This window comes from Cervus elaphus, chromosome 18, assembly GCF_910594005.1.
Source record: "Cervus elaphus chromosome 18, mCerEla1.1, whole genome shotgun sequence".
NCBI lineage: Eukaryota > Metazoa > Chordata > Mammalia > Artiodactyla > Cervidae > Cervus > Cervus elaphus.
In genome coordinates, this window is record NC_057832.1 from 28,944,430 (window position 1) to 28,967,900 (window position 23,471).

Genomic DNA, 23,471 nt, shown 5'->3' on the forward strand with positions numbered 1-23,471 from the left:
GTTATTCATGTGTTTGAGTGTTAACTGATTTTGCATTTATAATAGTAAAAATAGATTGATGACTAATAAATAATAAGAATATTCACACTGACTATCCTATTTCCCTGTTTTTATATCATATACTTAAAGAGATCACTATTTTTAAACACTTAATATTCTTTATTTGACAGAACTTACCACTGTTTCACTTGTTTCTCAGTATGGAAATATTTTATTAATATTTCACCAAAATCTTTTCAAGGAATTCAGAAGGACTCTGTAGCAGAATGATATATTGACATTATTAACTTTTCTTTAAATTTTCTGAAATCATTTAAACAACTAAAATTTGTTTAAGAGACTTAGCTTTAGAGTTGCATGATATATGAAGGCAGAAATTTTTTCCTACTTGTCTGAGTCAGCACTTTGTCAGTTTACATAACACTAAGGATTGTGATCAAAAATATTTCTGATCTGGACATTTTTTGCAAATACTTCTTTTTTTTTTTTAGTTTAATAAAAATGTAGGCCTCTTTCTCCCAGTACTCAGTCTTAAGATTTTCTGTAGGCCTGCTGATGAGATTCACTGCTGTTCAGGTACATAAGATATAATGAAGCTGGATGCTCATGCTGGGCTTTGTAAATAATATGAGATTGACCCCCAGCCATTATGTCATTTATCTAATTTACGTTGTAAAATCAAGATCTACACTATTGATTAGAGAATAATTAGTTAATTATGAGCAGGGAAATACAAAGTTATGTGGGACTTGAGCACAGCAGGTTATACTGCTGAAAAATGTCCAAGGGCATGAGCAGATGGAGATCAGTTTATTAAAGAACAAAGCAGACGTGTTTCAGGTATAAAAATGTCTCATCGTCCTCTCGTGCTGTGAAGAGGTACTTGACCTTATTGTGCATTTTCATATGAATTCTTTTGTTTCATGTTTTATTTTTTCCTTTCACTTTTAATCTTAAAACTTGGCTGCTGCAGATGTAGCAAGCTGAATTCATCCCATTATTTAAGTGAAGTTAAAAATGAATTTGGATTTCAATAATTATCCAAATGTTTTTTCCAATTAATAAACTTAAATGTGTAAAGGATATTTTTGTGTTTCCTACTACTCATTCATTCATTATTGCATGTGATGGAAGTCTATAGTGGCATTAATAAAAATAGGTTCAAGAACTCCATATTAGTCATTATATGTGAAATATGTTATAATAGATGTTTTCTAATTATTTAGAAAATGCTCATATAGGTTATTTACACTAAAAGTATTGTAAAAAGGAATAAAGTTTGCCTTTATTGATAGTAAGTGTTATTCTAATATTGGTAGATTGCAGAATTTTGTGCAAGTTTGTATTATTTTAGAGGTGATTTAACTCATGGGACACAAATCTGTGTTTTCTCCATCTGTTAAAATGAATAATTGAAATAATTGGCTATCATTCAATAAAAGAATCTATCACTACTCATTAATACCTTTGTGTAGGTGTTCTAATTGCTTGTAAGATTTTATGTAAGTAATCTTATATTCAAATCCAATTCTTTTGATCATTCTTATATAGAATTTTTACATAGAAGTGATAAAAAGGGAAGAAAATCCAACCCACAATTCTCTTGATACTTAATTGTGTGTGTGTTTCTTTTTTTAAGTGAACCAGTGTAATAGTGTACATTTTCAGAGTCAGTTTTGTTTTACTCCATATAGACTTGAAAGGGATCTAAATCAAATGTTCATTGACATAAAAAATAATTATGATTATGGATCATCCTAGTTATAATACATGTACATCACTTTTCAAGTCCCATGTTGTGAATTTCTGTTCTTCCTGAAATTTAGCTGATCATCTAGCAATAAATTATATATATATATATAGGAGGTGCACTTGACTTATTTTGGTTAGTTTTAAAAAGTAGTTACTTAGTGTACTCTCCCATAAAATTATCAATTGGAAATTAAGGGAGTTTAAGAAACCCTTTGGAACACTAGCCTGTCTCTTAGGTGTAGATGGAGATGTTTCTTTTTACTTATATGCATATTCTCAGTAATCAGGCAAACACATGATTGATTGCTTCTATGGATCACAGGACATATGAACATAAATCATTTTCTTCCTCTTCTTTGTCTAGGGTGCTATACTTAACCGTATGCTAAGTAAGTATTTTAAATACATATAGAACTATGTTTATTTGGTCATTGTATTTTGTTAGATGAATGTATAAAAGACTATATACATATAGCTGCTTTATTGTTTACATCTGTATCCATTATGAATCTGATGAGTAGGAAGTTGTATTTAGTAAGAATCTAATTAGTCAATCAGGTTTCCTTTTATTATAAATGGGATTTATTTTATCTCACTTTAAATTGTAATTTTAGAATGTCCTATAATATGTTAATGTGTACAAGTTTATTAGATGTTTAGAGGATATTCTTTAGGCATCCAGTTTGCATTTTATTAAAAAAAACTTTGTGTTTTTATATGTTAGTTTTATATTATCTTTTGCTATTTTAAGACACTGGCTTCACATTTAATATATGTGCCATTGGTATATAGTCTGGTTTTTTTTTAACATAGACATTTGTGTTATTTAATAAAGTATATTGTGTTATATCAGTATGCTTTTGTGGGTCAATGACTGCTTTTTTCACAGTATTTATTATTTGATAAATTATGTTCCATATTATGTGTTGCAGTTATGTATTTCCAAGTATATGTCAGAATTAGATGTAGCAGTCATAATAATTGGATCAATAATTGCTTCAACTCTGTTTCAGTTTTTTGATAGTGAAATGATCACGGATCCTTATGAGTTTCTGATTTTTGAGTTTTTAAAATGATCTAAATTTGTAACCTAAGCCATACTTTGTTGGCTGACAAAATTTGCCAAAGTTAACAAAGTGGTGTGTGCGCGCGTGAAATAAGTAATTCACTATTTTTACCATCTAAATTGTTCTTTGATTTCTAGGATTCTTAATGGTATCTGTTACATTTGTCTATGGTGAAGTAATTCTTGCAAATTCTACTGGAGTTCACTTGTATCACTCAGGATATTTTTGTTACCAGCACATGAAGCTATAGATATTTTCAATTAAATAGTTTAGTATAGAACAACTATATTTTTTTCTACATGGAAATAATTTTAGTCATTTTTAAAGAAAGCACTTATTTATTAATAGTTATGATTTCAAGATTGGGTTATTTCTTTTTCTGTTTGCCTCTCCTGGATTTTGGCAGTTCCTACTTTTTGCTATTAATACTTAGTCTTGGAATTGCAGTTTTTATTTACTAGTGTGTGAGCTATAACTTCAGAGAATTCCCATATCACCCCCGATTCTAACAAGTAAGTTCCTCCGTTCCTCTTGAACCCAACACTAATATATTAGTTCTATACGTAGACTGAGTCATTCTAAAAAGTGTAATTAATGAGGCAATCAGTAAGGATTTGGTCATTTCCAAATAGCATCTACTCAGTATTATCGTCTAACAAATATAACATATAAAATCTTTTCCTTTTGCATTTTTTTTTAGCTGAAAGATAGCTTGAGTTTACAATTAATTGAAATCAACTACAAATCTGAACTACTTCAGTGTCACAAACTTGTTCTTAATTTATTAGATTGAAAGAAAGAAAGTGAAAGTGAAGTTGCTCTGTTGTGTCCAACTCTTTGCGACCCCATGGACTGTGTAGCCTACCAGGCTCCTCAGTCCGTGGAATTTTCCAGGCAAGAGTACTGGAGTGGGTTGCCATTTCCTTCTCCCAGGGATCTTCCCGACCCAGAGATCAAGCCCGGGTCTCCCACATTGCAGGCGGATGCTTGACCATCCAAGCCACCAGGGAAGCAATTATTAGATTGAAATATCTGTGTATATATGCATCTTTATATTCATACACCATGAAGGTGTACATGAAGATAAAAGGTAATGAATTATGATTTACCTTTATATTCACATAGTGTTTGATTCTAGTTGTACACTAGAAATCATAATTTGCAAGTTTACCATGGCATGGACTTGTAAAGATGCAGTAGTCAGGTTGAAATTTAATATGAACTAGGAAAACATTAATACTATAACTCTTCACTATCAAAAGCCTAGATTACTGGCAATCTAAACTTGCTTTAAAAAACCTAAATTAAGCCAAAAAGACTATAGTTAACAAAAATTGAGCCCATGTACTTATCAGCAGCTCTCATTTTCATGGTCTTTTAACTGTCAATTTGCACAGGTTTGAGTGATCTGTTTTCCGAATCCACAATGAATTATTGTTGGGGAGATGCTACTTAGTCAAATAACACTGTGGCAATATCAGAAAGTAGTGACTGATATTTTTCCAGCAAGTGAGGACCTAAAATAGTTGATTACAGCAATTCAGACAGCATGGCAGACTGATGATACTCATTTCCAGACACAAAAGGCTGGCACAACTGTTAGACATGTAGCAGTGTCTGTTACTCGTGTTTGTGACCCTGGGATGACAAAGATAGAGTAAACCATATCTAATAGATTTTCTTGATGAAGCAGAGAATGTGATTCTCCTTAAATTTCACATTGAAGATGACTGAAATACTAGTTTCCATGCTTGAAGGAGTACACGCTTAGCCATCTAGAAATCTCTAGCTTCTCATAACTCAGAAATGCTTATACTCTGAAGGATCCTGCATGTGTTTAATGTAACTGGAACCTTAACTACTGAAAGGTAAATAAGTTCAATTGAGAAGAACATAAAATTGTACAGACTTGCTATTTAGTTTTATGTAATGTTTGATGTTAGCTATTTGTCGATTATTTTTTCTTAATAATAGAAAAATAGGTACTTAAACATTTTAACTACTTTTAAATATATTTTGGATAGTTATATAATACTGGCACAACAAATAAAGTACCATTTATTATTCCATTTGATTTGATTTTTTGTATAGCTAGAATTATCATAATAAGCATTTTTATTCAAGTCCATCTCTTGAGTCTAAGCAAAGGTTTTTGGAAGAGTACTCAAGTTTGTTAGGTTTATAAGAAGAAAGTTGTAGAGGAACGTGTACGTGAACTTAGGACATAGAATTTTGTTTTAAACTTCTTTATACCTGAATAACTTAGCTAATTTGCTAAATTTTTGAAACTCTTGATTCCTGAAATGGGAGATTGGGTTTTGTAGCATGATATGAAATTTTTCTATAAATGTAAATTTGCAGTTCTCTTGATTGTGAAAATAAATTGCTTTTCTTTGCATGTTGTTTATCACAGTAACTCCTTCCCCCTTTTTTCTAACAAAAGTTATTGAATAGTTGTTTTGTACTTTATTTAAGTAACATGTTACTTAAATATGTTGTCTACAAAATATCCTCTTTGCTTTCCTAGTTATAAATTCCTCAACTTTTTGTGTTTTAAATCAGTAAGAGTAACTTATACATTGAGAATGTGACAGATTGGTTTGGAGAAAGTATTATTTTTTTTAACTTAAAAAAAGGAAACAAAATGAGGAATATAATCCTTTCTATAAAATATATACAACTTTGTTATTTGTTGTTAAATTTTCATCTTGTTATTCCAACTGATGCAAAATTCATTTTGAAAAACACTGAAATAATACAGATCTTTCTTCATTGTCAGCAGGATGAGATTGTCTGAAACGAAGAATAGGTATGGTAGTTTTCTTAGATTTTGTATCTCATAGGTGGCAAAGACACTATCAAAACATTTGTTAATAAGCTTTAAAATGTACTTAGGAGGTACTTTGAAAACCCAAATACACTGGAAGTGGCAGGTAAATTTTTGAGAAAATTTGTATTTTAGAAAATAATATAATTCTGAGTATGGTTTTTATTTGCTCTAGATTATGTTAGCATGCTGAAAACATTAGAAATTTTTTTAGCATCTACCTTAACTTAGAGAGTGATGAGATACACAAATCGTATAGAATTAAGCTTAGTGTGGCCTATTAGAATTCATTAGATTTAAAATTTTTTTAAAAATAATCTTAATGTATTAGATTATATTCAGTGTTTAATTATTTGTATCTTATATTATTAAGTACTTTAAAACTAATAGACAAGTGATTATTATTGAAGTTCAAAATTGAAAATGTTAATGTTAGTTTTGAACACATGGCTATACACATAAATTTATTCCTATGGTCTTAACACTTCTACCATCAATGTGTTCTGAATGGTATTTGCTTTGTTTGTTAATTTTGTTGTTTTGGTATTTTGTTTTTCCTAAAACATTTATTTCAGGTTTAGATTGTCTTTTTCATAAACATTAATTCAATAATCTTGTCAGCTAAGGATAGAATTAACAGTGTTACAGTTGAAATATATAGTAGTTTACTGGTTTTTTGTTTTCTGAAAAAGGTGTTTTTTAATATTATTTAGATACACCATAAATCTGTTTACCCTGCAGGTGTGATGAATGCAGACTGTGCTACCATTTTGGTTGTTTGGATCCTCCTTTGAAAAAATCTCCTAAACAAACAGGCTATGGATGGATATGTCAGGAGTGTGATTCTTCATCTTCTAAGGTAAGGAGGGAAAACCTATAAGAAAAATCTTGTTTCTCTTTATTTTGATAGCTTTTCTACATCTCACCATCAGCTTCCTCAGTTTAAAAATAATTGGAATATGAAGGACCAACATTTTAATATGATGCACTTTAAGAAAACATTGCTTTGGTGATTTTATTGCCCTTAAATTAAAGAGTAAAGAACTCTACTGAAGTATATAAATTTTCTCTATGAAATATTTTAGCTGTGTTGTGTAGCATGTTAAATAGTCATCTAGTAACCAAAATTTGTCATCTTCTGCTTATTTACCACCCTTAGGGAATAACCAATAAAACCCAATTTAATTTTATAGATGACTTATCTTAAGGTATAATCAGTATATTATGAATTTTTTATAATGTGTGTTCTTTGAGAAAACTAGTTTTTATATACTAAAATTTTTATGACAATTATTTTAGATAGTAGAAAGGATGAAATACCTAATAAATTTGTTTCATAGTTTATCTCTGAAAGTAAACTATTGAAATGATATCTTTTGAATATCAATATTATAACCTTAGACTTCTCTGGTAGCTCAAACCTTAAATTGTGGTGATCAGCATTTTAAGATTACTGTGTGTTTTATTTAAAATGTGTGAGTGAATAGCTGTGCTCCTGATGGTTTGACTCACTTGACAGATATATTGAATATATTTGAACTAAGACAATACAATTAGGTTAAACAAATTATTCTTCTTTAAATAGACAACAAAAGCTGACTGTCTATTGTAATATAAACTTCAAGCCATCTTTCCTAAATGCCACTTAAGTGCATTTGTTTTTCTTAGGGTGAATTAAAATTGACACTGAATTCCTGTCTGATTATGGAATCAAAAATACTCATTTTATTAGTTAAATGATTTACTCTAGCTTACCACAGATGCCATCTGTAAAAGTTTCTGTATTAAAAATTGCAGAAAAGCATTTGACTTTTGGGAAAAAAGCTCTTTATTGTTTTCTCAAATAATGAAATTTATTAAAATTTTACATATTTTATATATGATTACTAAAATAGAATATTGTGCATTTTATTTAATAATCAAGCCTTTTTACTCAAGGTTTTAAACTATATGATATCAAGAATAATTTTCCAGCTATTAAGACCCATATTTAAGATGGAGCACATTTAATATCAAAATATTTTATTACATGATTTAAAAATACTTTCTAGAAATTATATTTAAATGAAAAAATAGTGTACTGTAGATTTTAAATAGTCATCTTATGGGACTCTTTGTGATGTAATTTTTCTAAGTGTGTCTTTTGTTTGGGATTTTCTTCTACCCTCAAAAAGCAATTAGGAAAGCAATTTTTGAAAAAAATTTTATTGAATTTTATAAACAAGTCTTTTTGTAAACATTCTTTTAAAAATGTTTTATACTACTCTAATTATGTATTTAATTATGTAGTAAATCCAGAATGCCTTTGTTAAGTTATGTAGTAACTTCATTAATGAACATTGAAAATGCAAGGGGATATACTTCACATATGTTAGGAATATACAAAATGAATATTTTGTAAATGCAGTAGGCACATGCCAGTAGACGTTGAGTTGTTCCCGTATTTTGTTTTTCCCCTCTGAGAGAATAAGATCTTTGGAATCTGAATGGAAATCTATTAGTAAGATACATTGTTAGAGAAGTTGCATTGTACTTGAACTCTGACCTGTGATTGAACGAAAACCAGATGTAAACAGCCAGCATTTTCAAAATTTCATCTAAATATGGTATCTCACTGCTGAATGTCACAGCAGTTTATTGTAAAAATTACAGCAGTGAAATGGATTTGTATTTTTATCATATCAAGATGAATATTGCATACTTCTACTTTTTCCTATGAAAAATTAAGCAATATAATAATTAAGCTGAAAGTTGTGTTAGCGTTAGTTGCTCAATCGTGTCCAAATCTATGGGAATTTCATGGACTTTAGCCTCTGTCCATGGAATTCGTCCACCAATAATACTGGAGTGGGTTGCTTTCCCCTTCTCCAGGGGATCTTCCCGACCCAGGGATCGAACTGGCATCTCTTATGTTTGCAGCATTCACAGGAGGATTCTTTACTACTAGCACCACCAGGGAAGCCTAATTCATCCCTTTGGATACTTGTGTTAAATCAGCTCTGTTTTTGCTCACTTTGAAAACTTTCATTCCTGACCAGCAGGTAGTAAATTTCTGTTTACATTTTCTCTTGTAAGGTGTGGACTAGTATTGGGTTCCAAGAAGAAAACATTGATAGATAATGTCAGGTTTACAATTCAGTAAATTGCTGCAGAAACTCTCAAATTAAGAAAGCAGTATATTAACATCTGTCAAGATGTTAGTATCATTTGGGGGCCTAAAAGAAATCCAGAATAAAAGTTAATACATTTTGCTTGGCCTTTATTCTCCTCTGTTGGCTTTGGTGGAATGATATTTTTTAGGTAATACTAGGTATATTTGCCATGTTCATATATTATAATGATATGAAAAGCTAAGGTAGAAATAGTTATTGCCAGGAGAAAGGAATCAGTTGCCAATAAATTTAGGTGGGGGCAAGTGAATATAAAATTGTTAATTGCCATAAATACATATATATGATAGGATTATTAATCCAATAAGTCTTAACTTTATTATTATAATAATTGTATAAAGTATGGGTGTGTAGTTGAAAATGCATTGCACTTTAAACATTATTTCACTGCTAAAACATTGCCTCCAAATTTTGCATACTAGTAGAAGCTCTAAAATGCTGCCATGTATACTCTGAGCAGCATAATGTATTTATATGTGACTTTGTCTTTGAAGTATGGGTTTTTTTTCTGTAAGCTCTATGAGACCAAAAATCTTCTGTCACTAATCCTGCCTAGTGCTTTTAATTATAGAAATTACAGAAATGAAATTATGTAAACACAAAAGTCTTTAACAAGATTCATCATATCTCAATCCATGATATAAAGCTCTAGCTCATGAAAGATAAAATATACCTAAGTATATTAAATTAATAATATATAATTAATGATATTGATTTAATAACAATTTACCTAACAGAATGATTTTTAACTGAGATATAATTGACTTACATTATGTTAGTTTCAGATATACAACATAATGATTCAATATTTGTATATAAAATTACTTTTATTCTATCCAAACCCACAAAGTATGATATAAGACTGTCTCTGCCTTATCAGTCCTTATCTAGGTAGTCACTGCTGCTACTAAGTTGCTTTAGTCGTGTCCGACTCTTTGCGGCCCCATAGACTATAGCCTGCCAGGCGCTTTTGTCCGTGGGATTCTCCAAGCAAGAATACTGGAGGAGGGTGCCATTTCCTTCTCCAAGGGATCTTCCCGACCCAGGGATCGAACCCGGGTTTCCCTCATTGCAGGCAGATTCCTTACTGTCTGTGCTGCCAGGGAAGCCCATAGGTAATCACTAGTTTTCATGAAAAAATGACCAGCTACATGGGCTCAGATATAAACATGACATGTAACACACATGGAGAGACAAATCTATACACATACATACAAACACATGCACAAAACATTTTCTCCTACAGACTGTGCTTCAAAGTTACTTAACTAAGGCAGTAGTTATCTAAGACAATGTGACGTGTTTGTGTTCAGTGGGGCTAGTTCTTTCCTACCGATCACCAGCATTAGGTTTTTTCCCTTTTGCTTTGCTATGTTGTGAAAATACTGTTGCCGTTGAATGCTGTATGCCTGGAAAATCAATGTATTTTGTTCTTATTCCTCTGCCTTACCCATCTTTTATTTTTTCTTCCATCCTTACTTCCATCTATCTCCCTAGCCAAATACCTGGGTTCATCTTCAGGTTTTCTTCATCCTGTCCCAAATAGACAGTCACTTGCTTGTACAAGGACTAGCTTGTACATTTGCTAGTCACAGAATCTTGTACAGGTGTTTCCTAAAATATGTCTCCAGTTTTTCTTTACTCCTTTTCTCTACTGTTATTGCTTTTATTCTTAAATTAGTTGATGTGGTATTCACACGGACTGATTTGCGGATATTGAAAAATCCTTGCATCCCTAGGATAAATCCTACTTGATCATGCTACATGATCCTTTTACTGTATTGTTGCATTTGGTTTGCTAGTATTTTGTTGAGGAGTTTTGCATCAATGTTCATCAGTGATACTGGTCTGTAATTTTATTTTTTTGTGATATCTCTGTCCAATTTTGGTATCAGAGTAATGATGGCCTCCTAGAATGAGTTTGGGAGTGTTCCTTCCTCTGCAATTTTCTGAAAGAGTTTCAGAAGGATAGGTTAATTCTTCTTTAAATGTTTGATAGAATTCATCCCTGAAGCCATCAGGTCTAGGACTTTGTCTGTTGGGAGTTTTTTAATGGCAATTTCAATATCAGTATTTATGATTGGCCTGTTCATATTTTCTTTTCTATTTCTTCCTGGTTTAGTCTTAGGAGACTGTACCTTTATGAGAATTTGTCCATTTCTGCTAGGTTGTCCATTTTATTAGCATATAGTTGCTTTTTGTAGTCTCTTACAATCCTTTGTATTTCAGTGGTGTCCATTGTAACTTCTCCTTTTTCATTTCTAATTGTATTTATTTCAGCCCTCTCCCTCTTATTCCATGTTAATATAGGGCACAATTCACTAATCTCTCTTTTTTAGGGTATACTTGATATAGATCTCAACAACTGCTTTGTACTGAAACACCCCAAATGAGGATATTTTGATATGGTTAAATGAACATGAATAAAATCCTTTGAAAGAATATTTATAGAAGTGATATATATTCACAAGTGCCACTGAGAATTTAAATACACATCATATATTTTACAGTGACTGTGCCAGTTATGATTCTAGCTTTTGATCCTGTTCATGCTGTGTTTTGTGAAAAGCCAAGGGATATACATGACAGATCATTACCTGAATACTACAAAATGAGCTGTCTTAGCTTGAGACTTCCATTTGGTTCACTCTTATTTCATCATTCTAGTACTCTTTTTAGTGGTAATAAGTTGAATTATATGCATAAAAATCTCAACTAAATCCATATGGAAGATTTCCTGGAACTGCAAACTCATGACACAATAGCTCAGGCAAGTGTGGTACTTTTTGATAATCATTTGTGTTAGAAATCCCTGAGTAGGGAAGTATGCTTTTTTTCAATTTTTGTTTCATTTTCCTTTTTTTTTTGCATTGAGCAGCTAGAATTCTATAACTGAAATTCTTGTGTCAAAATGACATATTGAATATTTATTAGCAAATAAAATAGTCATTGAGAATTTTGCTTCTTTAAGAACTGCACAGAACAATCTCTCCAAGGAGTATCTTGCCACAATACATTAAACAAGCACATTTAATTGAACCTGGTGATATTGGAAATTGAATGTCTGAGCTTTATGTATTATGAAGATTTATGAAAAATATAAAATTAAAATGAGTTATCCTTTAAAGTTCTTCTAAATTTGAATCATATAACTGACCCATAAAAGAGGACTTTTTAATATTTTTGCTATTCATTTGACCTCTGGGATTTTATCTGACATTAGGTTAGATTTTAAGTTTCTAAATTTAGCATGGTTGACAGATAAGTCATTTTCAGGTAAAACTTACACCACTTAACTGTCTTAATTCAGTATTCTTCTAGAATTTGTATGACATTAGTGGTTATAACAATATGTTTTATCAAATTTTCCTGAGTTTTGATTTTCCTTTTTACTGATACAGTTATGTGAAGTCTAGAGAAAAGTTGTTTACATAGTATCCTAAATTAGAATCACATAGAACAAATCTAGTAGTTTGTAGACTTACTAAAAATCTGAGAATTAAAACTGGTGTGGTTGTCCTTCATGATAATTAGAGTTAAATATTTAAACTTCAGATTTCCTCTTTGCTAGATTTCCACACTCTTTCAGTAGATCTTGTACCTTAACCTAGGCTAAATTCAGGCAGTTGCTGGTTACTCTAGAATTTTCTCTAGTAGGCATAATTGTGTAAATGTCTTTTAAGTCTTAATTTATAATAGAGTGCTCCAGATAATATTTGTATCAAGTACTTGAGACTAGTAGCAGTGTTTTGTGACTTCGATAAAAAGTAATAACCATGAACAATTCTAACTATAGTTGGTAAAAAGTGAAAGTGAAAGTTGTTCAGTCAGTCATCTCTGACTATTTGCAACCCCCTGAACTGTAGCCTGCCAGGTTCCTCTGTCCATGGAATTTTCCAGGCAAGAATATTGGAGTGGGTAGCCAATCCCTTCTCCATGGGATCTTCCAGATCCAGGGATCAAACCCAGGTATCCTGCATTGCAGGCAAATTCTTTACCCTCTGAGCCACCAGGGCATTAACAATCTTTGTTTTGCTGAAAAATGTTACTTGGTAAAAATATTACCTGAAGATAGGGTTCAGAAGCATGTCTAGGACAATCAAGTAAATCGCTTTTTGAGCCAGCAATAATGATCAATAAAAACTTCAGTTCATTATATAAACATTCAATTTAAACAAATAAAATGCACTACTTTTTTTTAAGCTCAATACCAACTGCAGTAGTGTGCTTTGTTTGAATTGAACATTTATGTACTGAACTGAACATTTTATTGGTCATTATTGCCTGCTCAAAAAAGTTGTTTACTTAAACTGTCTTAGACATGTTTCTGAACCCTATCTCCAGATAATATTTTTATCAAGTAACAATTTGCACCAAAACAGATTGTTTATGGTTATTCTTTATAACAGAATTGAAATCTGCACTGATCTGTTAATTCTGTAATCTAGGATAATTTTCATGTGAACTCTGTAGTACACATGAATCACATTGGCATATCCCAATAAGTTATGGTCAGGTATTCCTTAAGAACCTTTTCAAAAATAGGATTTCTTTCCTCTGATAAAAATTGTTAGTTTTTATGGCATACATTTTTATATATCTCAGCATCATATTTACAGAGAAAGAAAATGATTGGAACCTCTAAAATACACAAATGTTTTCTCTCAATATTTTGAAAAATTGAAAAAACTAAATCACCTTTTAAGTTATGCGTTCTACAAACTGGGAAAACCAAGTCATTTTCTAATTTAGATGGTATGTGGGCTTGATATGTTTTCATAACATGCTGTGAACCCTGCTATGGAATACCGTATGATGAGAAACTGAATCAACCAAGATAAATAAAGTACAGCAGGGTGCCATATATAGAAGTATCATTTAGAGATCACTGACTTCATTCTATCCTTTGGTTTCAAGAAAATTTGTTTTTATTTTGGAGGAAAAGTTACCTACTAAAAATCTGGTGGCTAAGCTGAAGGATATTTCATTACCACTTTTAAAAAGTTAGTAAGAATATTTTTACCTTACTAGCCAGCATTTGTAACATTAATTTGGGGTTATATAATATACCAAGGAGGAATGCAGAATATATTAATTATGTAAACTTATTATTCTGGTATTCATATGTAATGTGAGTGTGAAAGACATTGTTCATTGCAAACTGATGGTGTTGATTGAATTAAGCAAGCCCATTCTCAGAGTTGTGAGAGGAACTAACTCCTAAATAATAGGAAAGCCTTAAATTCTAGTTTCAAAAAACAGAGATCATGTATTCTAGATGTACATATAGTTATATTTATATAGTTACTTTCTTCTAATTTAAGCATTTAGTTTTACCATTTCATCATTTTATATAATTACTTATTTCTTAACGAATTGTCTTTCTAACCTGTGTATTGTGGTTTCAGAAGTAACCTTTTGCATAAAACTTAGACTTCTTTAAATTTAAGCTTAGAGAATTAAGGGAAGCCTGGCATGCTGAAGTCCATGGGGTCACAAAGAGTCGGACATGACTGAGCGACTGAACTGACTGAAGATTAAATGTATGAACTCTGATAGCTAATGAAATTGAGTTCTGATATCAAATATATTTAAGCATTCTAATCTTGATTTTCTGCTAGAATCCTATCAAGATTAAAAAGAAACTAAAAATTAGGGGATAGTGTGCTATGTTACATTTGCTATTTTACATTTTAACACTCATTTTTAAAAATTAAATTTATTTATTTTTAATTGAAGGATAATTGCTTTACAATATTGTATGGTTTCTGTGAAACATCAACATGAATCAGCCATGGGTATACCTATGTCTCCTCCCTCTTGAACTTCCCTCCCACCTTCCTCCCCATCCCACACATCTAGGTTGTTACAGAGACCTGGTTTGAGGTCCTTGAGTCATACAGCAAATTCCCATTGGCTGTCTGTTTCACATATGGTAGTGCATATGTTTCCATGTTACTCTCTCCCTGTCTCCCACTGTCCCTGTCTCTCCCTGTCTCCCATGTCCCACTGTCTCCTTCCTCCCCACTACCCCGTATCCATAAGTCTGTTTTCTATGTCTGTGTCTCTGTTGCTGTATGTCTGTGTCTCTATTGCACATACCCTGAGGAAACCAAAGTTAACACACTCATTTTTGACATTGCTGAAATTAGAATGTGTATCTGTAAGTAGTTTGTTTCTTTAACTGATAAATTTTCTTTTTTCCATAAAAATTTGCCATGAGGTTTAGAGATATAAACTGAGTCATTGTTGAGTAAAAAAGTAGAGTAATTTAAAACGTACAGAAAGTTGAAGTATGCAGTGTGATGTAGAGATAAGAGCTTTATGAGCTTTTAAAAGAAGCAAACTGAGTTCAGATATTACTAATAACTGTTTACAATGTTTGTGACCTTCAGCAAGTTGCTTCACTTATGTGAGTTTCAGGTTGCTCATTTGTGAAAAGTTTAACGGCAATATTTAGAGTTTACTTTATCAAGGTGTATGTGGTCAGTAAATAACACGTCTTCTCATTCTTAAAAATAAGCAGTCATTTTAGCTGTGGAGAGAAGGGTTCAAAATCAGTGATAATGTTCTGATTTTTCAAATGTAAAATGTTTTTTTAAGTAATCTGAAGAGCAGTTTGCTGTGTTTTATATTTTGTCTTTACACATTCCAAGTAAAAAATTGCCGGGATCCAGCCTCAGCAGGATCCAGGGGTACCCTCAGGATGAACGGCGTCGGTGAGAGAGAGAGAGACCAGACTAGGGTGTGCAGCAAGGTCTGGTGGTGCTTTATTTTTCACCGTAGCTTTTATACCCTAAGTTAGTACATTTCTAAGGGGAAGATAAGCACACAGAGTTAGTTTAACATTACATCAGCTTGTCCTTCAGGAAACCAGGGTGTTTTCTGCATACTTCTTTGTTTATGAGAGTTTTGTACATTATCTTCTGGCCTTGGGGCCTATTGACATTTTATGACCTAGGTGAATGCAAAGCTGTTTTCCGTAATCTTTTCTTTATTGTTCCATTTTGCCTTAAGCTTAACAGAAAACAGAAAAGTTGCAGTCTCATGGTACAGCAGGTTGCAACATAGTAAAAATACAATCCTGTTAACACAAAGGTTAGTCCTTTTGCAGAAGTTATTAATTAAATTTATCTAAAAGGCTTACCACACAAAGACTCTGCAGCTCCCGTGAGGCAGCAGCTGGTTAGCATTCCTGGTTAAAATTAACAATTATCTTATTGTTTCCACACTAGGGCTAAACTCTTATTTTTCTAAATCTTTAACTATATTAACAATAGTTTCCACTGCACAACCTCAGCACATTAAGAGCAAAAACACAGCAAGCAAGCGTTGACCCAATAACCACTTTTAGAAGAATATTTTTTGTGTTCTCTCATAGGGCTTCCTCACCCCCCAAAGGGCTCTGTGCCTATTAGGACCTTTTGTGTGATCAGGTTCCTTATGCTGTTTATGATTAAGGTGTTGTGAGCAGTCATGTGCTTTAGTATGCATTTGCCAAGCAGGCTAGAATGCCAGCAAAGGGGTCTAAATTGAAACACTCATTTCATCCTGGATAATCTTATAGGATACCACCGTCCAGGGGACATATTGATTAAAGTTCTAAGTTGATTCTGTTTGGAGAGAGATCGGGGAAGGCCTTCTACCTGTGTCACAGAAATTAGGGAGTAGTCTAATATAGCGAGCATCAGAAAGATATCATCTTTAAGGTGAGCACCAGGGCAGCTTTTCAAAATCTCTGAAGTCCTGATTTGCCTTGCTTGTCAGGTCTTCTCCTCATGACCTTGTCATGGGTGGGATCTCGTGTGCTGGCTCCCAGCAAAAAATCTTTCTTGTCTCAGAGTTCTACGCTAAATAGAGTAAGGTCATGTCTAAGACATAACTGATACAGGCAAGAGTTCCCTTTTAGGGAAAAGTGTTTTTAACCAAAGACATGTTTTGTAAATAGGTGAAAAAATATTAAAGAAATTTTCCATAGACTGGAGGAATATTGTTTCCATGTCAAGGTCATGAAACCTATAAACTTGAAACTGAGATGAAAGTAAAAAGTAAATAAAATGTAAAAGTAGCACTACTGAAGATAGTTGTAAGATAACTTATGAATTTACTTTATCGAGGTGTATGTGGTTTGATAACAAAAGACTCATCAAGCCTAACAAATAGCTTTTAGAGAAATAAAGAAAGTGAAAATGTTAGTCGCTCAGTCATGTCTGACTCTTTACAAGCCTATGGACTGTGGCTCACCAGGCTCCTCTGTCCATGGGATTATCCAGTCAAGAATACTGGAGTGGGTTGCCATTTCCTTCTCCACTGGATCTTCCTGACCCAGGGGTCAAAGCTGGATCTCTCAAGTTTCAGGGAGATTCTTTACCATCTGAAGCATCAGGGACAGGCATATATCAGCAACATACCCTTTTTTCATATTGGAATACCTTTAAGGATGGAAATGTGGGTAGTTCTGGGCCAGCATTTTTACATTCCTTGTGGTACCTGGAAATTAAGGTTATTACCTTTTAGGGAAACTGTGTAAATACATTTAGAATTCCATAAAATGATTGTGTGCCTTCAATATGTCTCACAAACATTTGTGCCAAAAGAAAGCTTCCCATGAAGTAAATAGGTAATTTGTACTCACTCTCAGATGCTACTAATGCTTTTCTTTCAAAAAGGTAGAATCTTAATACATGCTTTATGTGTTTGAGTTAAAGGGCAATGGTCTATACATGTAAGTTCCTAAGAACCCTTTCTTGACACCTCATACCTTTCTCTCTCTGCCACATGCTCCCCTGATTCTCAGTGGAAGAAACCATTAGAATAGACATCCTTAATCATAGTATATAAATTTCTATATTTGTTTATCTTCATGTAACTTGAAAAGTTGAATATCTCTTCTGGGAATATCAAATATGCTATTCTTTTTAAAAAAATTCTTGAATTTCTGATTTTAATATTATAATTTGAGATTTTTCATCACTTGTCAATCTACCTAGCCCAAATTTCAGTGATTTCTCTTCAAAGTATAGCCTACAAATACCTGGATTAGTGTCATCTAAAGCACTGTTAGGGCTTCCGTGATAGCTCAGTTGGTAAAGAATTGGCTACCCACTCCAGTATTCTTGGGCTTCTCTTGTGACTCAGCTGGTAAAGAATCCACCTGCAATGTGGGAGACCTGGGTTGGATCCCTGGGTTGGGAAGATCCCCTGAAGATGGGAATGGGCTACCCATTCCAGTATTCTGGCCTGAAGAATTCTGTGTACTGCATGGGGTCACAAAGAGTCAGACACGACTGATCGACTTTCGCTTTCACTTTCAAAGTACTGTTAAATAGACAGTATGGAGGGCCCATGCAGATCTACTAAATCAATATTCCTGGAATGATGCCCAGTAATCAGCATTATTATAAGCACTACAGGTGATAATTATACTTACTAACGTTTAAGAACCTATGGGCAAAGAAGCTTCTTTGACCCTAATTTCTTTTAAATTCCTTACACACAGTTTTGTCTCTAACTGAAGTATTCACTTATTGTACCTACAGAATATCATTCATTCTTAGACTTGATTCTTCTCTAATGGGACTTTCTTTCAACCTGACAAGCAGGTTCAAGGTGGACTGAGTCAGGTTCAGTCCTGTAGTATCTCTGGTTTGCTAATATTCCCTTTCTTCTTTCCTCATTCTGGAATTGTCCAGCAGTATCTCAAAGATCTTCTCTGAGCGATAGATTCTCTGTGTCCCCATCAGTATCCCTGTTACTCAGCTTCATATGTTTTCTACTTTTATATAGCTGTTGATACTGTTGTACTTCTTTTTTACAAACTCCTTCCTTGCCTTCATGCTTCCCTGGTAGCTCAGACAGTAAAGAATCCATCTACAATGTGGGAGCACTGGGTTTGATCCCTCGGTTGGGAAGAGCCCCTGGAGGAAGGCATGGCAACCCACTCTAGTATTCTTGCCTTGGAGAATCCCCATGGACAGAGGAGCCTGGTGGGCTATAGCCCGTGGGGTCCCAAAGTCGGACATGACTGAGCGACTAAGCACACACATCTTTGCCTTCAGTGAACCTGTTTTCTTCCAGTTTTCTCCCTTTTATCAGACTTTTTTTTTTTTTTGCCTTTTGATAAGCTTCTTTTGCCTGTTCTCACTGTCTTTTCTCACTCTGCAGGTGACAGCATCCATACCTAAGGGTCACTACCATACCAGTTTTGCTACAGGAATACCTGGGACTTAAGATTAATGATCTATCTACTTACTTTCTCTGAGTCAATGTTAATCAAGAGAGAGAAAATTTCTATCTTTTAAAATATTACCTTTTGGTCTAATAATTAAGACTAATAATAAATTTACATTACATTTACAAAAAATAAGTTTTATTTGGCCATTTCCATTATCCTATAGTCTCCATTTACTATGAAGCTTGAATAGTATATGCTTAACTAGAATACACAACAACTTGATCTCCAGGTGAAATATTAGTGTGAAGATATGATTAAATACTCTATAATTAAGGTGTCAGGCTCTATTTGAGTTTTGTTTAACTTTAAAGCTAGAGAGTAGTAATTCAAAATAGCAAATTTTTAGTGTAATAAAACTAATATATCCTTTATATAAATCTTGCTTTAAAAAATTCATGCTTCTTACTCTTTTTTTCTCCTTTTTTATTTTCTGACTCAACTTTTCTGGAGAAATTTGAAGTCAGAAAAAAAAATCACATATCTTATGTGTGTTTTTAAAAAAATTTTTAGAGATGTAATGCATGGTTATTATAGAATATTTAGAAAATTTAAAAAACATAAAGAAAAATATTAAAAATTACCTGCAGTTTATAGTACCTAAATGTAATTCCATTTCTGCGAATGTTTCTGTGGTATATTCTATCTAAACCTACTCCCTAAAAATTACAATTACACTGTACATTCTATTATATACTTTTTGCTTCTTGTAACTGCATTATATGACAATTTCCCATAGTGTTAAATACTCTTTTCTAATGAGATTTTTAAAGTATGGTACAATATTCTTTGCTCAGATAGACTCTTGGTGTAGTTTCTGGATCAAAAAAAAAAATGAGCATTTTAAAAATAAGAAAGAACCCTACTAGTAATAATATTAGTAATTAACATTCATTGAGTACCTCTATGTGCCTAGCATTATGTAAGCACTTAAAATGTATAATCTCATTTAATCCTCACTATATGGTGTATTACTGGTTTTATGGTAGCTACTATTTTTATCTCCTTTTTGTAGATTAAAAAAGATGAGGTTCAAAGAAGTTAAGTTTTACACAGCAAATATGTGGTATAACAGTGATTCAAACCCAGATCTGCCTGATTCAAAGCCTTGTTTTGGAAATTTGATTCTCTATTCCTTGTTGCAGGAGGTTCTCAAATTAGATTTTGTCCTGAAGCCACTTTAGATTTTCATCATATAGAAACTCAGTTAATTTTTCTTTTACAAGTAAACACTGCTAGTAATAGGAAAAGGAAAAGTGTTTGTTAAATAGGATCTGTTCCGATCTTTTTAATGAATAGGAGACTAAAGGTAATTCTTAAATAAATCAATTAAGGATGTTCCCCCTATAAGCTATTAAAAGATGGACTATAATTCCTCAAGGCCCTGTCTTTATAAAATTCAGTGAAATAAGTGTCTATGTTTAGGGAGCCGCCGCTTGACAACATAGATGATTTATGTTGTCCTGGCAGAATCTAATCTATTGTAGTTGGAGGGAGGTGAGGGAAGGGATCTAAAGTAAAAAAATTTTTACTAGGCACTAAGTGCTGTGTTTTAGCTGAGTCAGGTATTGCTGCCTAATGTTTGTCACGAGATGTAAAAGTTTGAAAGTCTGTACTGTAAAGAGAACCTAAAACCCACCACATGCAATCTTTTTGCAAAGATAGTTTAAGAATATTTGGATTTGTACCATGTCAGCCACTTTATGTATAAACTGGAAGATTTTCTATATTTTTTCAATGTTAGTGTAATTTTACAGTAAAAGATCTTATTCAAAAGCAAATACCTTTGTTTGTTGCTGGATCAAAACTATTTATTATGCAGTTTAGACTCATATGGGTTAGTTCTTTTGTTAATTCTTTTGTTGTTCTTTAACCAAAAGTATGAAATTGTTACCTCCTCTAGAAAAAGTTTAAAACTGTTTCATTTCTTCTTGACAGATAAAGATCCATCTATGTAGCTTTTTATTCCACTGTATCTTGACCTGTGATCTAGCTCAGCCATCTACTTTCTTTTGTGATTTCAGACTTCTACAGGTTTAGCTAGCTTTAATAAATTGTTCTCTTTTTTCATTTGGACCATATTCATATGCTAAATTTAAACTCTAGTCACCTAAGATGCAATCTATTTTAATGTTTTCTCTGAAGGTTTCTTAAAGGTTTATGTTGCAGTGTTATATTGTCATTGAAGTTAAGTTGGTTTTTTGTTAAATGTAGCTTCGATAATGGCTACAAATGATTATCTGCTTCGCTGGTTTGAAAACTCTTTAAGGTATGCCTATAGAGGTTAAAAAATTTTAAGAATCACTTTGAAAAGTTCAAAATGCATCAGAGCATTTTTTTCAGTTCACTTTTGTGTTCCTGAGGGACTGGACTATTTTTTCAACTTCTAAAAACAAAAATAGTATTCTAAAATTCTGTCTTTAAAATATAGATTAGCAGATATTTGTGATCCATTTTCTGAAGCAAAGATATATAGGATGTGTGTGTGTGTATATTAGTCGCTCAGTGGTGTCTGACTCTTTGTGACCCTACGGACTGTGTAACCTGCCAGGCTCCTCTGTCCATGGAATTCTCCAGGCAAGAATGCTGGAGTGGGTTGCCATTTCCTTCTCCAGAGGATTTTCCCAACCCAGGGATTGAACCTGAGTTTCCTGCGTTGCCAGCAGATACTTTACCATATGAGCCACCAGGGAAGCCAATAAGATACATAGATAATAAGAGGATATATAGTAATATATATAATATAATATGCTAAGATATATAGTCTAAAGCAAATCATTAACTTGAGATGTTTCAGCATTATTTTCTTATTTTAATACAACAGTTTCAAGAAAAAAATTGTTACTTAATAACTAAATTCAAACTTTATTCCAGGATCCAGTCATTAGTTTACTTACCATTAGTTAATTTATCTCCACTTCATGCCATTTTAGGATTATGAGTGAAGTAGATATTTTTAGAAAGTTTTCTTTTCTCTTTTAAAGAAGACAAAGTGGTATATAATTTAAACACCTTCCAACCCTTTCCCTGTGACATTTAGTGACGATGTGGAAGCTTTACCCTGTATACCACATAAATACTACATTAAGTATAATCTTATTCTCCATTTCTCTTTGACTGCTTCTTTTTGAGTTCTACTACTCATGATCTAATTTTTGCTATGAGATAAACTTTGTTTATTCATGACTACGGTTCCCAAATCCTCCAGTTTTCTCTTTTTTTGTAGTCTTTAACCTCTTCTTGTTTTTCCCAGACAGAGAAAGCAGCATTTGGAAACATGACATTCTATATAATTATCAACTGTATTATGTTCCTTCATTAGTAAAAAGCTTCCATAAGATAGAAACCTCCCTCAGTTCAGTCGCTTAGTTGTGTCCAACTATTTGCAACCCCGTGACTGCAGGACACCAGGCTTCCCTGTCCATCACCAACTCCTTGAGCTTGCTCAAGCTCATGTACATAGAATCAGTGATGCCATCCAACCATCTCATCCTCTGTTGTCCCCTTCTCCTCCTGCCTTCAATTTTTCCCAGCATCAGGGTCTTTTCCAGTGAGCCTGTTCTTCACATCAGGTGGCCAAAGTGTTGGAGTTTCAGCTTCGGCATCAGTCCTTCCAGTGAATATTCAGGATTTCCTTTAGGATGGACTGGTTGGATCTCCTTGAAGTCCAAGGGACTCTCAGGAGTCTTCTCCAACACCACAGTTCAAAAGCACCAATTCTTCAGTGCTCAGCTTTCTTTATAGTGCAACTCTCACATCTATACATGACTACTGGAAAAACCATAGCTTTGACTAGATGGATCTTTGTTGACAAAGTAATGTCTCTGATTTTTAATATGCTGTCTAGGTTGGTCATAACTTTCCTTCCAAGGAGTAAGCAACTTTTAATTTCATGGCTGCAATCACCATCTGCAGTGAGTTTGGAGCCCAGAAAAATAAAGTCAGCCACTGCTTCCACTGTTTCCCCATCTATTTGCCATGAAGTGATAGGACCAGATGCCATGATCTCAGTTTTCTGAATGTTGAGCTTTCAGCCAACTTTTTCTCTTTCCTTTTTCACTTTCATCAAGAGGCTCTTTAATTCTTCTTCGCTTTCTGCCATAAGGGTGGTATCATCTGTGTATCTGAGGTTATTGATATTTCTTCCAACAATCTTGATTCCAGCTTGTAGTTCATCCAGCCTGGCATTTCTTATGATGTACTCTGCATATAATTAAATAAGCAGGGTGGCAATATACAGTCTTGACTTACTCCTTTCCCGATTTGGAACCAGACTGTTGTTCCATGTCCAGTTCTAACTGTCGCTTCTTGACCTGCATACAAGTTTCTCAGGAGACAAGTCCGGTGGTCTGGTATTCCCATCTCTTGAAGAATTTTCCACAGTTTGTTGTGATTCACGCAGTCAAAGGCTTTGGCATATTCAA

General features: G+C 33.1%; 1 protein-coding gene across 13 annotated transcripts in view; it reads left to right on the forward strand.

The window, feature by feature from the left end:
• PHF14 (PHD finger protein 14) overlaps positions 1 to 23,471 on the forward strand; it is a 203,732-nt gene that overhangs the window by 132,148 nt on the left and 48,113 nt on the right. For 10 of the 13 annotated variants that reach the window (XM_043873421.1, XM_043873422.1, XM_043873425.1 and 7 more), the window contains exon 17: positions 6,388 to 6,505. In XM_043873421.1, coding sequence (XP_043729356.1) covers positions 6,388 to 6,505 — 118 coding nt within the window. Of the gene's footprint in view, positions 1 to 2,116; positions 2,142 to 5,598; positions 5,629 to 6,387; positions 6,506 to 8,565; positions 9,245 to 23,471 lie in introns of those variants that run through there. The other 3 variants (XR_006335056.1, XM_043873423.1, XR_006335055.1) reach the window with 3 other exon arrangements.